A 22500-nucleotide genomic window follows, 5' to 3' on the forward strand; every position below is an offset into this window, starting at 1 on the left:
CGGGACTAAGTTATCAAAAGATATAAGGCAAGCTAATGGGTTACTTGATAGTTATCTGTTATGGCTCATGTGGGGCTTAGCGAAGGCTAGAGGTGAAGTAAGATAAAACTTATGCCAATAGTAATCACTTACGTTTTTATGGCGATTCGCTTGACGTGATTATTTCTTCAGATATTATTATTATTATTATTATTATTATTATTAATGATCTTTGATAACGTATTTGTGATTTGGGTCAAAATCAAGATTTTCCTACACGTGCCTATATATATATATATATATATATATATATATTAATCAATGTTTATTCTACTCTAGTTGAACTCAAATAGAACGCCACGGCACCAATTTAAGAAAATAACTTCATGTCTAAGAGCAGAGGGTGTTTTTATAACAGCCGTTACATGTTAATGTTAATTGCGTTAGGTAACGAATCTCTCGCCTCCATTCTCCTATCTAATTCATAGAACTTCAACACGCAATATCTTCAACGAATTTGATTTGTGTTGCTTTTTTCGTTATAAGTAATGAGAACCAAAGGTGGTGGGTGTTACTGATCTTTATTGAAGAATGTATGTTTTTCACATTCTCTGGCGGCAAGTGTCCTTCAGGGTTGTGGCCTTAAGTAACTTGCATTCAATCAGTTGTTTTATCAACTTGAGAATATTTTGTTCTGAGGAGGTTATTCTTACCAGTGGAAGATAAAACTATTAATAATGGTAATTATAATAATTCCCCTATATAATAAAGAGTAAATTGGGTTTATATATATATATATATATATATATATTTCCGGTCACTTCCAGCTCTCTCTGTACCTTGGATAGGGGGAGAAGTGGTAGAAATACCCTGTTGAGACCCTGTTGAGAGGGGGTGCGTGTGCCTGTGTTTGCATATCTATGCAAGTATTTAGTCGTTTTTGACGGGTCGCGTACACTAGTAATAATGATAATTATACACGAAGACGGTCATGCTTTTTCTATGAATTTGTTATCGAATTTGCGAATTTGGTACAACACTGGGTCCGGTTAGTATTTGTATTGTCAGCCAATAAGAGACGCCATGGGACATCGACGCAAGGCCCTTGAATATCCTTGGGGCAGGTAATTTACTTTTGCTTGAGGGTACACTCGTGCACACTATTCTATCTGATTTCTCTTCCACTTGTTATGTTAGTTTTTATAGTTTATATAGAAAATATTTCTTTTAATGTTGTTACTGTTCTTACATATTTCATTTTTCCTGTTTTCTTTCCTCACTGGGCTATTTTCCCTGTTGGAGCCCCGGGGCTTATAGCATCATCTGCAGTTATTGTAGTTATTCGTATGTTTATCTATATCACATGTTCCTCTCTCTGATAGTTTGTCATTAATTCATTAATCATAACGTTTATATACGGTCAAGTGACAAGCTACTAATAGTTCATTTATATATCTAAATAAAAATTAAAATAAATTGAGGATTATATATGATTAATGCACACCTACCCTGACCAGTATTCGAACTCGTGCCGTTTTGATTTGGTACATGAGAAACAATTAATTTCTGTATTTAGTCATCAAGAGTGATCATAGCATATATAGTTCGCTTTGGGTGTAAGCTATACCGTATGTTTAGTGAATTCCATGACAATGTGCTATTTTATTTTTCATTTGAAATGATTGATTCCTTTCTCAATTGCATTGAAGCTCGTTGCGGTCAATCGGTGGTTGAGAGTGTGAAATTGAGGCAGCAACCTTTTGTGTGGTTTCATTCAAGATATTTAAGTCTTTTCTTCATTCAAGATTTCATTTGTGAAATGGTCAATCTGGTTTGTTTGTTCATATTTTCACTTTGTACTTACGCATTTTGGTCCCTTCGTATTTCGAAATGTTCAAAGAAAGGGCCAGTGCGTAACTGATAATTAAGAGTATTCGCATAATAAGTAATAAAGAGAATCAGTGGTGAGAACATATGTTGATAATTTGTGAAGATTCAAATTTGCATAGTAATAATGGCATATTTTCATATTAATGAGGACTTATTTTGATTATGGTAACGATTCAAATTTTATTGGTGATAAAGACGCATGTTGCGATGGTAGGGAGAATTCAAATTAGGATATTGATGAGGAGCCAGTTTTTGATAAATGATAAGGATCCTTATTTTTTATAGCGATAAGGGGCTAGATGAAGATGGTGATAAGGAATAAAATTCTCGAAATTCCAAAGGCCTGTTGTTGATAACGATAAGGTGTCATAGTTTGATTTTTTTAGTGCCCTTATTTCTGTTTTTATTTTTCATGTTTTATTTTTTATTTTTGTTGAAGCTTATGCGAAGGACTAAAAAATGCCGTTCTGTTAACGTCTAGACTCTACCGTATAGTTTAATTATTTATGCTTTCTTCGTCGACGTCATTCATTTGTTAAACATACAAAAGAGATCAAGTATCCACTAACCTTGAGAGAGAGAGAGAGAGAGAGAGAGAGAGAGAGAGAGAGATTTAGTGTATAGTGAAAGAAAGTTATTTTAAAATTTAACAGCTTCTCCTTCAAGAACTAACATATGATAACAATCACATATTGTAATTTATCATAGACTTTACCATATTCACTTTCCACCATAGAAGTAAGCTACGAGTACTATCCTGTATCTTAATTCAGTCACCGCCAGTTATCTTAAAAAAAACTCATTAATTAAATTAAACCCTTAGGAATCCGGGCATGAATACCCAAGAGGGCGATGCTATCGTGTCATTGTTGATTATAAAGTTTGGCACCCTGTCGCTACTTCCGCTGCTTAGGGTTCATAATCTGTCGGATTGAGAAGACCGACTCTCTCTCTCTCTCTCTCTCTCTCTCTCTCTCTCTCTCTCATTGGACGGAGGCCAGATACCTTCTCTGGCACTTCCGTGACTTAGATTTTATTCTTTAATTATCGAATCATTGATAGAGTTTTTGGTTTTAGGAAATTGTTTTTACTCATTTATCCAGGTAACTTTTTTTATTACTGAATTAACTTCGATTTTATAGATTATTCTTGCTTTCTTAACTCGATTCCTTCATATATTTTATCATTTTCATTTTCCACTTAAGGTTGCAGTTTAGCTTGATCTTCTTCGCTCGAGTGAGTTTCTCATAAGAACTTCACAACATAACCTAAATATGGGTTAAAAAAAATTGAGTTATCAATTTTACATATACAATTGATTTTGGGTTTTCTGGCAACCTTTCATCGAAAGTCATTGACGCCGATTTACATATACAGGTGTTAGTAAATTTTGAAATGAGGTGTAACCCGTCTTAATGTTTATTTTTTTTTTCAATTTTAAATTAAATATTCATGCTTTTAAGTCTTTTCGCTCAAATCCGGAAATGCTAATCGTTTCTCAGAAATCTTGATAGTAAATACTTAGGCGAAGAATTTATTATAATGTCTAAATATTTCATCAATATTTTCCTAATTATTATAAAGATAAAAAACGTACTGACGATTTGTAAAAGTAAAAGCAAAACATTCATCAGAAATTAATGGAATATTTATTCATATACTTGGTGGTACAAAAAGGACATACTATTTATTTATCTTCTTTACTGTGAGTAGCGTGTAAATTGAGAATTTCCTTTCCTTAGTTAATTTTGTTTTTCTCAATGAACTCAGGAAATGTCCTTAGTCTAGTCCCATGACAGAAAGAAACACAAGACTTTTAGAAATGGTTGGAATATACAGTATATATCCCCCCCTTTATAGTAAAGAGCAAGTCCCTGACTATATATATATATATATATATATATGTATATATATATTTATATATATATATATATATATATAAATATATATATACATATATTTATATATATATATATATATATATATAATGTTTCTTTCCGGCAACTCTCAGAGAGGGAGTAGTCATGTCCTGGTGAGAGGGATTGTAGTTAGGAAAGGGGGAGGTGTTGGGAAGGGTTGAGTCTATGTGTGTGTGCGGGTATGTGCATACCCATCTAAATATTTAGCCGTCCTTTTTGACGAGTCGTTTACACTATATTTATATATACAGTATATATATATAAGTATATATATATATATATATATATATATGTTCTCGCTTATTTTATTTATTTATTTATTCATTCTACTACACCGTTGTGACCTAATATCTCAATTTTTTTTTCCTGGAATTTTGTAAAATCCTCTATATTCTTGTTTACAGATATTTATAGAGGTGAAGGAAAAGAAGAAACTGCTATCCGCAGATGATATCTTCTTATATTCCTAGAACATTTCTTTCTGTTTGGTTTATTAACCTTATTATGCTCTAATTTATCTTGTATGCAACGTTTTTCTACACGAACTTAAACGTGTAAGACAACGCAACAAAACTTTGGTTAAATGTACCAGACACATTTTTGCATTGTATATCAGATAATATTTATTATAATGTTATATTTTGCATTTGATAAATCGATTATTATGCTACATACAATCTCGAATAACAAGCATTTCTCCTCGAACTCTGAGGATATATCTTCAGTATGATTTTAACGGGGTATAAGACAACGCACTAGAATCTTGATAAAATAGAATATGACCATTATGTTTGTATTCCTTTGTAGAAGCTCTTATTAAACATAGTTAATTTATTGTTCTATAAGTAATGAAAATTTGATAGCATTTCTACAGGTACTCATGACATGGTTGTGCTATAAATTTTTAGTAGAACAAAAAACCACTAAAAAATATTCGATATAATCTACCCAAGAGAAATTGTTGTTCTCCATGGGAGATTTTTTTAAGTAGACTTTTTTTTTACTAGTAGTTAATGACTTCACTTTACGACTTGAGTAAGCCGACGATTATTTAACGACCGCCTTTTGATAAACGACCCATCTTACTTGCTTGATAGGACCCGTTTAGTTCTGCTTTGTTGTTCCCTCTCCTGGGGAGTTTGAACGACCTGAGTACTCTGCGACGCCAAGATGCGATTTTAATCAGTCAATCTCCAGGTGGTCAATGATGGCGTTAGGCCTCAAGATGATTGTTCTTTTTTATTTTTTTTGGTTCTTATTCTTTTGCTTCCATTATAGGGTACTATATCTATTTTAAGATTAATTTTGAATTTTGAAAGCATGGGAAACTGCAATATGCTATTCATTTATGAAGTTTTTGGCTATTTTGATCCTTGCCTCTTATATATAGTATAAAAGGAAGTCTCTCTCTCTCTCTCTCTCTCTCTCTCTCTCTCTGCTTCAGGCGAAAATAGATTACTTTAAACAAAAAAAAAAACTATTCATATTAACCCCTTCTGGCGCAAGTGGTGTTACATATCGTGCATGTTATTTTTGTATGCTACGAATGGCCCAATTCACTGATATAACTATTCAGGGGATTGTACACCTGTCTTCGGCTGCCTCCCTCCTCTCATCTAATCACTCTACTGTGTCTTTACCTGTCTGTGCTCATTAGCCTAAGTACCATTCCTGCAAAACAGGTAGCAGTAAATGAAAGTATTGATATTAATCTCCTGGCTTTATATTTGCATTTGCCGAGCAGAAGCTTCTACCTTGACAAGGTTTTGTTAATTTATATTGCAGTTTCGTTTGGATTTTCCAAGGTCCTACTTTTAATAATTCGGGATTTTCCAAGAAATTTACTAGATATCATAAAAACATTTAACAAAAATAATTGATAAAGCTGTTGTTGAATATATATTTCTTGGTTTAGTCAATGGTAAATATTTTAACATGTATGAGAACATCGAGTTTTACTTCTTTTAACACCTAAATACCTCTAATAAATTCTCTCTCTCTCTCTCTCTCTCTCTCTCTCTCTCTCTCTCTATCTCTCTCTCTCTCTCTCTCTCTCTCTCTCTCTCTCTCTCTCTCAGTTGTTGTTACATTAACTTAACTTTATAGCCATTTCCACTTCTTTTTTATATGTATACACATATTGTAACATCCATAAAGAACTAAGGGATTACTGTAAATAGTTAATTCTCTCTCTCTCTCTCTCTCTCCTCCTCTCTCTCTCTCTCTCTCTCTCTCATATAGAGTAGCCCATCTCTGCTCCAAACAAGAGGTGACACGATAACCGCCTAATCTAATCTTAATGGGTTTTAAAAGTTTGGCCCCAGCATCCACAAGAGCATCGTGTTCCTCGTGCATCTCATTTATCTAGTTTTCGAGAGGAAGAACAGGGTAGTAGGCACTGGTAGGGTAAACCTTATGTGGGCCATATCCAATTTTTTTAAGAAGTTTATCATCATTCAGTGAACTTGTTTTTTTGGTATTTTGTTATTTTTTATGAGATTATTACCTTTTCTATATACTTCATATTGGGTTTTCTGCCCATTTCTTTTATCTTTTCTTTATGAGAGTACAAGACATGTTCGTTACTTTGTATTACAAAAAATAATTTCCGCTTGATAACTTCATTTTATTTTTATTTTTTTCTTGTTGTTGTTGAGACAAATTTTCACCCAATTCCTGATCGGTTAATTCGGGACATTTTGTCACCACCTTTTCTTTGCCAGAAGTCAGCAGTGGGAGTTAAAACACTTACTCTAATCCCAGAGTCGGATATTCGAGAAAAGTTGAAATGAAACTAAGTGGGATTCTTATACACTGGATATTGATTCAGTCACAGGGAGGCCTGAGATCTGCTAGATGTAGTCAGGATCTTCCTGTCGTAGTTTCTGTAAAATAATTGGAGAAAGGATTAGCCAAAAGCTTCTAAGCTTGTATTGTGGGGGGAGGGGGGGGGGTGACGAGATAACACTCGGCATCTTTCAAAACTGTAATTGAATAAATTATTATTATTATTATTATTATTATTATTATTATTATTATTATTATTATTATTATTATTATCATCATCATCATCATTAGTAGCTAAGCAACATCTCTAGTTGGAAAATCAGGACGATTTAAGCCTATGGGCTCTATCAGTAAAAGAAATAGCCCAGTGAGGAATAGAAACAAGGAGATAAATTTACTAAAAGAGAAGTAATGAACAATTGAAATAAAATATTTTAAGACCGGTAACAACATTAGAATAGATATTTCATATTAACTATAAAAACTTAAAAGTTAAAACAAGACTAAGAGAAATAAGATAGATTAGTGTGGCTGAGTGTACCATCAAGCAAGAGAATTCTACCCCAAGACAGTGGAAGACCATATGAGTGATCTGTAAAGAAAAGTTTTTAGAAGTCGAAAATCTGCAAATCATCTATCATTAAAATTGGAAATTTCAAACAATTTGACAGCTATTGAAGCCGAAATCGTCACTATTCTATTTTATCTAACCTGAGACCATGTATGTAAAATGGCTGACAATAAACAGAATTCACATAGAAATGGATAAAAGAAAAAGAAGAAGAATTAGTTTTCTTATAAAGTTGAAATAAATGTAATCCATCGGTTTTTTAAGTTGAAATCTATTTCAGTTAATGAGTTCATGGGGGCCTCAATGGCTGTAGTCCTTGCGACACAAGTGTGGGCAAATCTGTCAATTATCTTCCCAATGAGAAATGGGAACTCATAAAAAATTTGTCTTTGTTTGACAAGCGAGCGCGGTAAACGACGGTGAAAATTATGGCTGAGGAATGCTTTATTTTATTGAGCCTCTTTATACCAACAAGGTTTCCAGTATTACACACGCAGGTATGTTAAATGTAAATGTAACAGGTTTAATACAAGAATATAAAGTATACTGTTTATAAAAGTATACCCTCAATAGTGTAGCAAATTAGTTTCAACAATTTCATGTATGATCTGTATATAATTACTTTTTTGATCAGATGACCAAGAAATTGAATGTCTGAATCAATGTTTGAATCAGTTGGAACCGGTCAAAAGTATCCCGCACGTTTTGTAAACCTGAGTGAAAATTAACATAGCATTAATTGGGGGCCTTTGCAAAGCAATAGCGAGATGGAATAATATTATTCAAAGGAAATCCTCAAGGATATGCATTAATACAGAATGCAAATGGAAATAATATCAACCTCAAGTACAGGTGTATTATGCTCTTGACCCCATTCTACATAAGATGTTCCAGGGATATTTGAAAGAGCAACCGAAGAGCAAAGGTTATTCTTCAAGTGTCCATTACTCGTCATTAGTTTGTCCAGTAAACCCATTTGGCCAATTCATCAAAATAATGCTCCTTTTCAATTACTTTGGTGAAGAGTGACAGATTTTTTATTGTCATCAACCAATAGGGCCGTGCGATAAGATTTTTTCCCCACCCTTGAAAGATAGTATTTCTTTAAGTGTGTTTGAATAGCTTTGTTGAGCTATTCACCATTAATTTTGATTGATATATTTGGATGGCTAAGTCACGACATCTAAGGTAAGAGGCAAAACATTCCTCTGGATTAACTCTCGAGTAGTTAGTGCTACTAGATCCTTTAATTAAAGGTTGGTAGGAACATTCGATACGGAGAACTGAAGAAAGTTAGAGAGAGAGAGAGAGAGAGAGAGAGAGAGAGAGAGAGAGAGAGAGAGATTACACATATTCGGCCCATCAGAAGATTTTAAGGAATTTATGATAACAATGGCACTTGTTTTTAATCTTTAATTTTTAGGGGTCTCAATGAGCATATGTAGCAATTGAGAGTTTTTAATACTCTCTCTCTCTCTCTCTCTCTCTCTCTCCTCTCTCTCTCTCTCTCTGCTGGAGTTACCAAGGAATCCTTTTAGTGCATTGGTTCACTTTACAAGATGGAAGAATCGGATCTTATCAAATCTCCAATTTGCATCTTGAATTACTACTCCTGTTGCCGTGCAGTTTCCATTTACTCTTGTACTTTTAATTCATTGGATTTTTTCTTTGCTTTTGAAATATTTTCTTTTGCTTTGAAATTTCCATTTTCTTTTCTTTTGAAGATCATCCTGGCTATTTTGTTTTTGTCTTTACCTCTCCGTTCTTTTTCATTTTTGTGACAATTCTTTTATTTCGATATAGTTTTTAACAAATTTTCTCTCTCTCTCTCTCTCTCTCTCTCTCTCTCTCTCTCTTTCTCTCTCTCTCTCTCTCTCTCTCTCTCTTCTCTCCTCTCCTCTTTCTCTCTCTCGCTCTCTCTCTCTCTCTCTTCAACCCTTTTCCTGTAACTTTCTCTTCATGTTAACATTTATTATGCAGAAATTGCGCATATGAATCCTACTATTCATCAATTGCCTACTAGAATATTCATATAGTCGAAAATAATTTCATAATAGTAGAGGGCCTAGAAAGTAGACCCTGATTTGTGAACGTTGCGTATTTTCCAGAAATTCAGACCATGGTACCTTCATTTTAATCTCCTAATTAGAGATCATTTATGTGGGAGGTTGTCTGAGACTGGACGACGGATTGCATGAACGTTGACTTCATAAAGTGTTTTATATGGAGATTATCATCTTTGCTATGTTAGCCTCAAACAATCAACCAGATTGTTTGAATCGATCTTTTATTTCTGTTCTGTGCCAGTTTTTACACCTTTTTATCATATATTTATACTTTATAGTTGCCACTTAAGATCATGTTCTCCAGTTGAATCCCTAAATAAGAATGGCAATTCTTGTATGTCGAACAGATAGTCTACCGGTATTGAACGTTTTATAATTACAAAATCTCAAATAAGAACATTTATAACGCATTATGTACTGATGAGTATGAGGCTGCAATAAAATTGATTTATCATTACAGAGAATTATGATCCCTGGGAACATTTATCTATTTGAAAATACACATTGTCTATCTATTTGAAAATAGACATTGTCAATTTATTTAATTTGCTGCCATAACGATCTCTATCAGTGGAAAAATAAGAAAATCTTTTGATGGCTATCTGAGATGATGCCAAATCGTCCTTTAAAAGGATGCAGGTCAAACAATTACGTAGAGCCCCCAAACCTCAGGCAAGATTCAATAGCTCCCCTTCCCCTTCCCTCAAACTTAACTAGATCTTGATCTCTCCCAAACATAAAATTTTCGTAAATGTCAAGAGAAAAGCTTACGTATTATGGTTTGCAAACAAACAAAGTCTTACCTAAAAACAATATATCATTCCTGTTTGAGATACTAATTCGGGAAATGTAGGGGAGAACATATACACACACAAACACACACACACACACACACATATATATATATATATATACTTATATATACATATATATATATATATATTATATATATATATATATATATATGTATATGCATATGTATATGTATATGTATATATATGTATATGTATATATTTATATATGTATATATATATATATATATATATATTTATATATATATATATATATATATATATATCTTTCTTGTACTTTCTTCAGTTCATAACTAGAAGCAATTGGTTTTACGGCACTCCTTGTTTACATTTCTAATTGCCAAGTGTAAATTATTCAGCATTCTTGCTAAAGATTGACCTAAAAAAATAAGTATTTGCTTGGGAAGGTATTTGTTAGCTTTTTTATTTGTGTGTATATATATATATATATATATATATGCACAGTATGTGTGTGTCTATATATAATTCTTGTAGCCTCCATCCTAATTTGTAATGTACTGTATATAATATTACACTTATACAAGTAGTGAAATTTTAAATGAAAATTATAAGATTTCGACACAATAGACTATAAATACGAATTATGATACAGAATTTTGAGTCTAGGAGTTGATTAGCAACACAGAAGTTCAGAGCAACACAAAAGTGTAAACAAGCTTGTGCACTGTAGACATTTTTTGAAGATTCTTACATTGTCCTTTCGGCCCCTAGCTGCATTCACTTTCTAGCCATCTCTTATGACTTCGTTCTTATTTCCTTTCTCCCATCTTGCTGTACAATCTTTCTTCTTTGCGTCATACGCAACTTTGGAATTTTCCCTCTAGTTGTACATGGACACTGACCGGTCTAGCAGTCCCCAGTGCCTTCTTTATTCATAATTACAATCTGGAGAAAAAAATATCATACAGTTTATAAACATCAAACCTGCAGAAACATAGAATTAGGGAGTTGATAAATGTACAATGATTGTAAATGGTAGTGGCCTAGTAGGGCATTTGACCTGCTCACTTTTACCGCTCAATCTCCATGGTACACTGTAAGCATTACTTAAGGGTTTCTGCTGTGTCCCTCCGGCTCCTTGTTCCACCCACTGTGTGCTTTTTACTTTACCTCCCCTTCCAATTTTCTGTTTTCATTATGTACCCAACCTTTTTTAACTTTTACTTTATAGTACAAGTGCAAATTATACTCCCTAGACTCCCCACATTTCTGAATGGCCTCCCCGATCCTAGCCCCAGTGCATATGACCCGAATTGTATCACTCAAATTGACCACCCAAAAGAATCATAAAAGATTTGTTGTTCTCTTACAATGAAAGGAGTGGAAAGTAAGAGTAATACCAAGAGCAAAGGCAATGATGGGAAGTTGTATGCAAATAAGTCCTAGTTATTTATTTGCTCTTCGCCTTCTGTGGTCACAAAACATTAGTTCCGCCATAGGTTTATCAATATCTTAATCCTCTGAATTCTAGTTACGTCACAACAGTGTTTATTAAAAGAACAACCCAATTTTATATAGAGGAGCAGACTACTGTATATGTGTGACTGTTTGTAGTATATATTTTATGTTACTTTTTTTTAGAATATTGTAGAACGTTTGAGTATTGTAATTAAACGAAATTCTTTATTTAATAAGTCTAAAATCATCCAGAGTTGTATGAACAAGCTACCAGCAGAATTTGAATGCATGACTGGAGAAAAAATCGCGAGATTGATAAACAGATTGTAAACTTACACTAACATGCTTGTATATAACCTCCTCTTAAATGCATAATTGAACCGTGCTCTTAATAGCACCTCCCTCGGATGAAGTAGCACTCCAGACCCCACTTTCAGTCCCCACTCCTTTTAAAGCACGGCCGACGTGTGTGTTCGCCCTCGTGTCCACTTAAGAGACACCATGTAAACATATTGCTTCCCCTTTTGCATGAAAGAGGTCCCAAACTGACTCCCGAGTCGAGGTGCGACAACTATGCTTAGAATTTATTTTTGGCAGATGCTGATGCTGCCATGATGGGACTTCTGGATAGCTTTGCTCTTGGTGTATGATGTAGAGGGAGGCTTGGTTGAGGGAGATGGAGAGGTGGGGATATGATGGAGAACGGTAGGGTGTGTTGCAAGTGGAGACTTAATTTGGGGTGGTGTGGGCGTTTGGTGCCAAGAGGCTGGTAATACCGCCCACTTGTCGTATGGGGAACTTATGTTCATTTATCTCTTTTATTTTGGGCATTTAGCTATTTGCGATTTTTCATTTTCACTCTGGTGTCTGGGTCTTTTTATGTAGCTAATTTTGTAGCTTATATAGAAGCTTAAGAAATTATTATAATAGATTAACCCAGTCTCTCTCTCTCTCTCTCTCTCTCTCTCTCTCTCTCTCTCTCATTGGTTTTACTTTATGTGGATGAATCTGAGAACAACCCCACTAATTGACCCAGTTCCAAATGGTTACCAGCGTCAGCTGGGGAAAAAAGATTGTGTTGACAAATTCAGTTAATTTTGCCCCTGTTATTATAAGACTGTGGTGGTTGTAATCTCAGTTAGAAAAGGAATGTGGCTACCATTTTAATGAATTCCCCTTCATGGAAAGGAAAAGGGTATATGATGAAATTTTATACTTATATGCATATACAGTATATGTGTATATGCATGTATGTGTGTTTATGTATGTATGTATATGTGTGCATAAGTTTACAATATATATATATATATATATATATATATATACATATATATATATATATACATATATATACTGTACATATATGCTGCATATATATGTATATATATACACACATACATACATACATACATTTATATATATAATCTGCTAATGAATTTATACCAGTTACATATAATAATTATAATGACCTCCTCCTTCGGAGTCTTCCTCGCAATTAAGATGATGTATTTAATCCTTTCATTATAAAGTCTCATGGGTACATTAGTAACATCTAACTTTACCCAGAAAAGTTGGTTGTTAATGTGACATTTTTGGGACTAAATGAATCCGGGTATCAAAGTAAATTCAGGGGGCGATGACCCTCAAATACAACATCTTCATCGGGTGCATTTCCTATCTCCGGCTTGATGCTAATTTTAGTTTTAAGGAGGGAGTTAAGAGATGGGCCACGTACAGTAGTTGATTAGCAGAACTTTGTAGAGTATTTTTAGAAAATATGATAGAATTATATATATATATATATATATATATACTATATATATATTTATGTGTATATATATACACATTTTATGAAGTATGGTTTTTTATATATATATTTTATATATATATATATATATATATATACTATATATATGATATATATATTATATATATATGTGTATATATATATATATATATATATATTTATACACACATGTGTTTCCGCATTGTTTATTATATTCGCTATTTTTTATTCTCTTATAATGGGTACTGCTCATTATGTTCTTCTCATCTGAGAAATTCTACTGAAAAGTATCGTGCTACGTTTGATTTCACAATTGTCCCCCACCTTAACTGGTTTCCTACCCTTCATCTACAATTCTACACTAACATCCCCGCTTTGCTATTTACCTTTTTATTTCCTAATAATTATCTTTAATAACGCACATTTTATGGTTCCCCAATATGACATCTAATGTACCCTAAGAACCTAACGTATTTCTTCACGATTTCGACCTTTTCCGCCCGGATGAACCTATTCTTTCATTATTCTCAAGTCTCTGGGGTCACTCCATTCTTGAATGTCGATGGACCCTCCTCAGGTTGCACGGAATTGAAAATGCATCGCCTGTCGGATGGATTGGATCACTGGCGGCTCAACTTAAAACCCTTTGACGCACGGTTTTTTTCATAAGGTTTTTATTCCGCTTAATTGTCGGTTTGTGAAATTCGTAGGTTTTGCCATTATTTACAAAAGGAATTATCTTAGTTTACTAGATAAATCCTTATTAGACAGTCTATTATATGGATTCATAATATACTTTATTGTTAATTGTAGTTCACCAAATTATACGATTATAAATTGTTACGTTCATTTACTTTATAGATTATAAAATTTACCATATCTTTCGGCAAGAATCATATGAATGCATCTTTGATTACGTTTGGGATCACATTAATTTATAATGATTTAGTATGAGACAAGTTGATTTCTGTTATTTTTCTCAATTTTCTGCTTGATTCGTGATCCATTTTACTTTACTGTCAATAATTCAATCATGGTCATAAAAGTTCTGTACAGGAAGTATTTCTGCTATATTATCAAATTAATATCCTTTGAGAATTCTTTCCACATTTTTACCGAAAAGTAATCCTTTCTTATCGCATGTTCTTGATAATCGCCTTAAGGTCATACATAGAATATCTAGCGTCGATAAGATAACGGCCTCGAAGAATACCTGCCATCATTTCAACATTCCACAGGAGGAACGAAAAACGCTTAATGACCCTTTTTCGTGCAACTGATTAAGAGTCGGTGAAATGTAATCTTTATCAGTGCCAAAAGTAGATGATAAGGAAACAAGTACACTAGTTTGAATTCTATAGAAACAGGGATAGAAAGAGCTAGTATAGAGACAGGGATAGAAAGAGCTAGTATAGAGACAGGGATAGAAAGAGCTTGTAATCATGCGAGAGATGGAGAGGGACGCTTATTTGAGCAGTTTTATTCGAAAAAGTCGTTATAGTTTTACTGATAGCAGCTGTAGTACTTATGATTACTGAAATTTCTTTGTAAATGCCGCTATGTTTTTCTGTTTTTTATACTTGTGTTTACTACAGAATCCCAAAACGACTTCCCAATCTTGATATAAAGTTAGGCGGGGTTGTGTATTTAAGTTTCTTTAGTTAGAAGACCTTAAATAATCTGAAATTTGCACCTCAAACTTTTGTTATTTTCACATATTGAGACTTTTTAGACTTGAGTTATTTCTTTCATTGTAACATTTTTTACACAGATATATCTTTAGGTTATCGTTAAACTGAAATGCACGATGCTATTTTGCAAATCTATATTAAAAACATAAAGTTCTTTCTGTCTGCTTGAACATAGCTTTATTGTTTTGCTTTTCCAGCAACATCTCTATTTTTCAAAAGTTCAGTGTAGCCTTTGAAAGGTTTTTCTGTAATTCATTATCATTTCCAACTTATGCAGCTGACATGTTAAGGGGGACATTTATTACATATTTAATGATAGAAATGAATGCGTATTGGATGCCACACTGTGATGGGAGAATGTTTGGTGGGTAATCTGTTTACAATAATAATAATAATAATAATAATAATAATGAAGAAATTTTACCTCGCATCAAATCTGACCGCGACCCATTTACAGTTTTATTCTCTTAATTATGTTCTATTATCACTGTGTAGCTTTGATATAGGATCATCTGTTTAGACATTTACATTCTCTCTCTCTCTCTCTCTCTCTCTCTCTCTCTCTCTCTCTCGTTTTAATTATGTTCTATTATCGCTGTGCATCTTTGATGTGGGAATATTCTCTCTCTCTCTCTCTCTCTCTCTCTCTCTCTCTCTCTCGTTTTATTTTCTTGATTATGTTCCATTATCGCTGTGTATCTTTGATGTGGGAACATTCTCTCTCTCTCTCTCTCTCTCTCTCTCTCTCTCTCTCTCATATACAACCCATTTTAATCACGCCGTTCATCTGACCACAACCATATACGGGAGAGCTGTTAATTGACGCGGCAGGTAATGACTGACGCAGTTCCTCCGTCTCGTGTTGTTTGTTCAGTCAAAGGACCAGTTTGTGGCAACACAGTTCGGGAGATGTGGTTCGTGATTATGCCTTTTTGGATGTCAGAAACGGGAGATGTTATCAACATTCAGTTTTCTTGTAACTTTAGATGTTTCTTATTTTGTTAATGTCATCGCAACTTTACACGTCTCTTATCTTATCTCATATTTCATTTGTATGTTTGTATGTATGTATATATATATATATATATTTATATATATATATATATATATATGATATGATATTTACTTTATTTTTAAAATTTGTTGCACTCATAAGTAAAGGAAAACTTATTCATTATTAAAGCAATCTTTTCTTTTTCTTAATAGAATGCTTACATGTTAATAAAGAGGAAACCATTAATAGATACGAAATGAAGATAAAACATAGTATAATGAATATATAAGAACTAAACAGAAAACTGATAAAGAAATGAATGAATAGTAAATAAAATTTTAACCAACCAACATATATGTTTACACACTACAAAGATAATAATCTAGAATAGCTTTTTTTCCTGTTTTGGGATTAGAGGCATTGCAAATATTTTAATCTAGTGCTTGGACGTTACATTCTTGATAGCGCCGGTTTGGGCATGTTAGAGATAAAGGAACCGCGTTTGTAACGTTAGGTAAATAAATTCCTGCAAATATGGAGATTATGGAGCAAATATGGAACTCATTTATTAAACAGGTGGAGTGTTGCATCGTAACTTGGCTGGTATTTGTATTAACTATCACAGATAAAGAGTTCTCTGTTGTGACTTTTCCTGGCTGTTTATCTCTCTTCTCTTTCTCTTCTTTCTTGTCATCTGATTCACTTTTCCTTTTATGTAATAAGAAGGTGGAGTTTTACATGATTAAGCGGCTTGGTTATCATGATTCTCGTTCATATTTCTTATCATCTTAATTAAGGAATCTTGCTCGAGTTGTGATGTTTCTCGAATTTTGCGCCAAATAATAGGCTCATGATTTTTTTTTTTAACATTTTGCTGTTGATTAAGTATCTCGAGCATATATGTTTTTTCGTTATTTATTGTTGTTTTTATTTTTTGTTTTAATAAATACGTTGATTAATAACTCTTCATTGATCAATATTAATCAGAGAAGTTGCATTTGTTAATGGTTGTAAGAAAATAGTAAAGAATTTGTTATAAAAGATGGTTTGGTTGAGGGGTTAGTAAGTGGATATCTATACCATTTGAAAAGTCAGATTTATTAGATGAAAAGAAAATTTCTAATATATATATATATATATATATATACATATATATAGATATATATTAATATTTTTATATATATATTTATATATATACAGTATATATATATATATATATACATATATATAGATATATATTAATATATATATATATATATATGTATATATATATATAGATATATATTAATATATATATATATATGTATATATACAGTATATATATATATATATATATACAGTATATATATATATATATATATACATATATATATATATATATACATATATATATATATATATATATATCTCCTGGATTTTCTTAGTACTGTATTCTTTACATTGATATCTTATGATCCAACAACTTGATTAAATTTGCTTATGTTAGTAAGCAGATAACCTCATGAAATTATATGACTGGCTTAATAGTGGAGAAAATTTATTCAAAAAATTGAAAGAATGTCTCTAACATCCAATTTATTTTATTTAAATTTTTCATGATTAGAATTTTTTATATTATCATTTAATCTGTCTTGATGGACTATCATTATGTTCATCATCTCCTCCTACACCTGCTGGCGCAATGGGCCTCGGTTAGATTCCGCCTGTCGTCTCTATCTTGAGCTTTTAATTCATTGATTCTGCATTCATCTACTTCACGCTTCATAGTCCTCAGCCATGTAGGACTGGGTCTTCCAACTCTTCTAATGCCTTGTTGAGCCCAGTTAAACGTTTGGTGAACTAATATCTCTTGGGATGTGTGATGATCATGGGTTGTTGTGGCCTGATTGGTAACGTCTCTGATTTGGTGAGAGCCAGACCGGGATTCGAGTCCCGCTCAGACTCGTTAGTTGCGTTAGTATCTGCAACCTTACCATCCTTGTGAGTTATGGATGGGGGTTTTGGGGGTAGCCTATAGGTCTACCTGCTGAGTCATCAGCAGCCATTGCCTTGCTCTTCCTGGTTCTAGCTTGGGTGGAAAAGGGGCTTGGGCGCTGATCATATGATATATGGTCAGTCTTTAGGTTTAGGGGATTGTTCTGCTTGCTAGAGCAATGTCACTGTTCCATGCCTCTGTCATTAATGAGCGGCCTTTAAAGCCTTTAAACCATCTCCATCTAACCCTCACCATGATCCCATCCACAAATGGCACTCTAGTAATCTCATATAGTTTCATCTCTAATCCTTTGGGGTCTATTACCAATTTCATTGTAATATTTTATCAATTTACAATGTAGAGGACGTCTATGTAAAATTTTGAAGAGATTAAGTTAAAAATAACATATACTTTATTGTATTTATAACGTAGACAGAACATTTATTTTTCCTTTTTTGAGAAAGAGACCCCACCTTTAATAAATCAAGTTAAGCCAGTATGCTAAAGATGAATTGAACATGATCATCAGTCCAGAAAGGAACTGAGCACCATATCTCAACCTGAATCCGGTATTTGATTCCAGTTGTCTTAAGTCGTCCACCCGTTTATGGAGGGAGATTAAGGTGTTTGTAGGGGTATAATAAGAATAGATATTTTTATCTTGTTAATTTTCATTTTATTAAAGTTGAGTGTCGAAACCATTTGTTTGCATCGTGCTTTTTCTGATATAAATTCCAGTCTGTAACTATTAGTACCATTTTTATTGCTTTAGGTTGAAATATATTTTTGAATGTTGGATGGCATCGATATGTGTACATACATACATTGCATGCGCATCTTAATTTTTCTAATAATGAATATATGTATTTATAGATTTGTTGCCGTAGTTCTAAAAATAGTTCACAGTGCAGAAAATTAATCCAACGCACTTATTAGAATATCCTCCAAAAATATTTTAATTTTTAATAAATTCAGACTGCAGGAAATCAATCCAACGTTTTTACTAAAACACCCCACATGAAGGATTTAATTTTTGAAAAATTCACACTGCAGGAAATTAATTCAGCGTTCTTATTAAAATACAATAGTTTCATATTTGAAAAGTTCACACTGCATAAATTAATCCAACGTTCTTATTAATATACCCCAAAAATATTTTTATTTTTTAAAAGTTCACACTGCAGATATTGATCCAAAATCTTTAATATACCCGAAAAATATTTTCATTTTTTAAAAGTTCACACTGCAGATATTGATCCAAAATCTTTAATATACCCGAAAAATATTTTCATTTTTTAAAATTTCACACTGCAGAAATTAAGCAAATTTTTTTATTAATATACCCGAAAAATATTTTCATTTTTTAAAAGTTCTCACTACAGAAATTAATCCAATGTTCTTATTAATATACCCGGAAAATATTTTCATTTTTGAAAAGTTCACACTGCATAAATCAATCCAACGTTGTTATTAATATAACCGAAAGATATTTCAATTTTTGAAAAGTACACACTGCAGAAATTAATCCAACATTCTGATAAAATTACCCTCAAAAACTTATTTAGTTTTAACAATATCCTTTACTTTTTCCCCAATCTAACAGAGCAAGCAGAGCCCAGTGGAAGACCTCCTGAACCAAGCCGACCAGCTGATCTCAACGCAGCGACCCAGAGCCGAAGTGTACGCGGCCATGGCTGAGTCTCTGGGTCTTGCCTGGAAGGATCTCAACAGCCAGCTGGAAACCAGAAAAGAAATTCTGGATATGGGCGTGGCGTTCCATTCGTGAGTACCATTGGAAGTTTTTCCTTTTATTTATGAATTCTAATGTCCTGATATCTCTTAGAACCTCTGAGATTAAGACTTCCCGTGCCTTTTAACTGATTGATCTTAAAACTTACTTTTTTTATAGGCTGATATATAAGTTCTTTTAGAGTCTTGCCAACTTTTCTTTCTTTATTGATAATCATTTGGTCTTCACCTTTCTTTTATATTTCCCATTTCTGCTTTCCTTTCTTTTATTGATTTTCCTCTTCTCCAATTCTCCCAACTTTTGTTACTGTTTCTCTTGACCAAACCAATGACCATTTTGAGGTTTTCATTTTATCGGTCTCTGCAGCTTTACGAGTTATGGAATATTTCAATAATTGTACAGAACTTTCTATATTTGGTGTAATGTGAGGTTAATGCCAGTGCGGGACAGTAATTACTTTCTCTATTATTTCCTTCTTTATTCATTAATTTAGTTATTGACTGATATAATTTGAACTTCTGTAGTCTCTTAAATTGCTTGATTTCACGCTGATACTTTTGAAAGGTATTAAAACCTTTGATACAATTTTATTATTTTACTCCGGTCAGGCTCAGTGACATAGCCAGACTTCTAACTCGGGTAGGGGGAGAGAGAGTAGTCAAACCCTAGTTAGAAAGGGGTGCCTGTGCGTGTGTGTGCATATCTATCTAAATATTTAGCTGTCTCTATGGCGGGTCGCGTTCACTTGTCATATTTATAGTATTGCCATTTTGTTTAATATCTAATATTTGGCGTATCACTTTTGTGTGCTCTATACTTGTGTAACCGTATCGTTCATTGTTTGCTGTTGTATTTGTTTTTCCATATTTTGTCTTGTTAAACTTTTCAGTCTATTTTTATTATCTAACATTGGTCAATATACTTTTTTTCCTTGATTATTTATTTCATTTTAAATGTTCATCCTTTTTTACCATTATGTCATTATAATTAACATTGTATATGTTCATCTTTGTAGAGCTTTCAAATATTCGTTGTATCCTCTTATACAAGGATAATTTTTATTGTTAATTTTTTTTCGGCTCATCTACGCTTATCATATTATTACTAGCCAAGCCACAACCCTATTAGGAAAAGCAGGATGCTATAAACAGAAAAACCGTCCACTGAGGAAATGAAATAAAGAAATAAATAAACCAATGAGAAGTAATGAATAATGAATATAAAATATCATAAGATCGGTAGCATCATTAGAATAGATATGCCAGCCCTTTTAACATGAAAACATTCGCTGCAAGTTTGAAGTTCTTAATTGTATCCGATAATATAAGCATAGCTTTTAATTCTACATCATATTTTTAAGATACAATAGATCTTTCCAGTTATATCAATCTTAAGATAAACAAACTTCATAAGTACCCAAAGAAATAGGTACATCGTTGACATACTTTGCTCATGTGTTATTCCATCATTTATTAAAAGGGGGTTGAAAATCTACTGCGAAAAACTTAAACCTCTTAGAGATTTTGTCTTTAAGATGGGTTGTTCTTGTTGCCCAAGTTTTCCCTACGATAACCATCTAGGTATAGTAAAATTATTCGTCATTGAACGATGAAGATCCAATCATGTGCAGTACAACCTTGATGAAGTAATCCAGATATGACATAACAGATTAGAATTTATGTAAACAGTAGCTTGAGAAATGAGAAGATAATCAAGGCGAAGAATTTCACCTCCGGTGTCATACGTATCAGTACTCTTAAACTGATAGGAAAACTGTTGCCCCGTTTTAATGTAAATGGAAAGGAAAATGTTCCGGGGATTTGCAGTAACAGGGAATTAAGACTTTCCTGGATTACTTACACTGAAAAAAATGGACAATGTCCAGTATTGGCCGGCAAAGCATGGCACCTTTGCTGGTGTAACCAACGAAATGTATTTTTAGCCGATGGAAGCTAGAAGGTTATAGGTACAATATACAAATATACACGCGTACGCGCGCGCACACACACATATATATGTGTGTGTTTATATATATATATATATATATATATGTACATATATATATGTATATATATATATATATATATATATAAATAAATAAATATGTATACAAGTACATGAAATCTCCGATGTCTTTGTGTCAGTCGTGTCGCATTTGCGTTTGAAGGAGTCAGTTGTTGTGTTGAATGCTTTGCAATCTCTCTCTCTCTCTCTCTCTCTCTCTCTCTCTCTCCACACCCTTGAGTTCTTCCTCCTTCCCATTCACTGTATCCCTTCCTGACCCTCCATTCGAATTACCTCATCCTTCTCCCACGTCCCCAAATATGGAAGGTTGGTGCTGCCGGGACCACCTCCACCACCGACACCCAGAAATGAGCTGCAAACACCACGTCGGAGGTCTTCAGTTTTTCTCTTTTTTTTCCTTTTAAAATAACCAAGTTTTGCTTTGCCATCTAAGCACTTGAACTGATTCTACAAAAACGTATTCTGTTATCTTTCAGTATCGAAAAAGTGAATCTTCCAAAGCTTTTTTCAAGGGTCCAGGATAGAGTTTCTAAGTTACTTCATTCGTTGCTGAATAAGATTAAGTTTATTTGTTGTCTATAGATGAAATATAATTAACCCTAGAGAAATATCTGTAAGTATTCAGGGAATGTTCAATTATCTTCCAGTATAGTGAATCTTCAAAACTTTTTTAAAACCTCCAAGATAGGATTCTGAAGTTACTACGCTCCTTGCGGGATAAAATTAGGCTAGTAATCCTGCAAAAACAACGTTAAGTGTTTATGAAAAAGTTAAGATTATTTTTTTTCTAGAAAATTACTAAACTTACCTACAAAACATCTGAATGAGGCTTCAGA

At 33.1% G+C, this 22500-nt stretch overlaps 1 protein-coding gene across 14 annotated transcripts in view; it reads left to right on the plus strand.

Moving 5' to 3' along the window:
• Nucleotides 1-22500, plus strand: part of LOC137627785 (uncharacterized) — a 481638-nt gene that overhangs the window by 320614 nt on the left and 138524 nt on the right. For all 14 annotated transcript variants that reach the window (XM_068359127.1, XM_068359129.1, XM_068359130.1 and 11 more), the window contains one exon: nt 19493-19671. In XM_068359127.1, coding sequence (XP_068215228.1) covers nt 19493-19671 — 179 coding nt within the window. The remainder of the gene's footprint in view (nt 1-19492; nt 19672-22500) is intronic.

Source organism: Palaemon carinicauda, chromosome 35, assembly GCF_036898095.1.
Source record: "Palaemon carinicauda isolate YSFRI2023 chromosome 35, ASM3689809v2, whole genome shotgun sequence".
NCBI classification, from domain to species: Eukaryota; Metazoa; Arthropoda; class Malacostraca; order Decapoda; family Palaemonidae; genus Palaemon; species Palaemon carinicauda.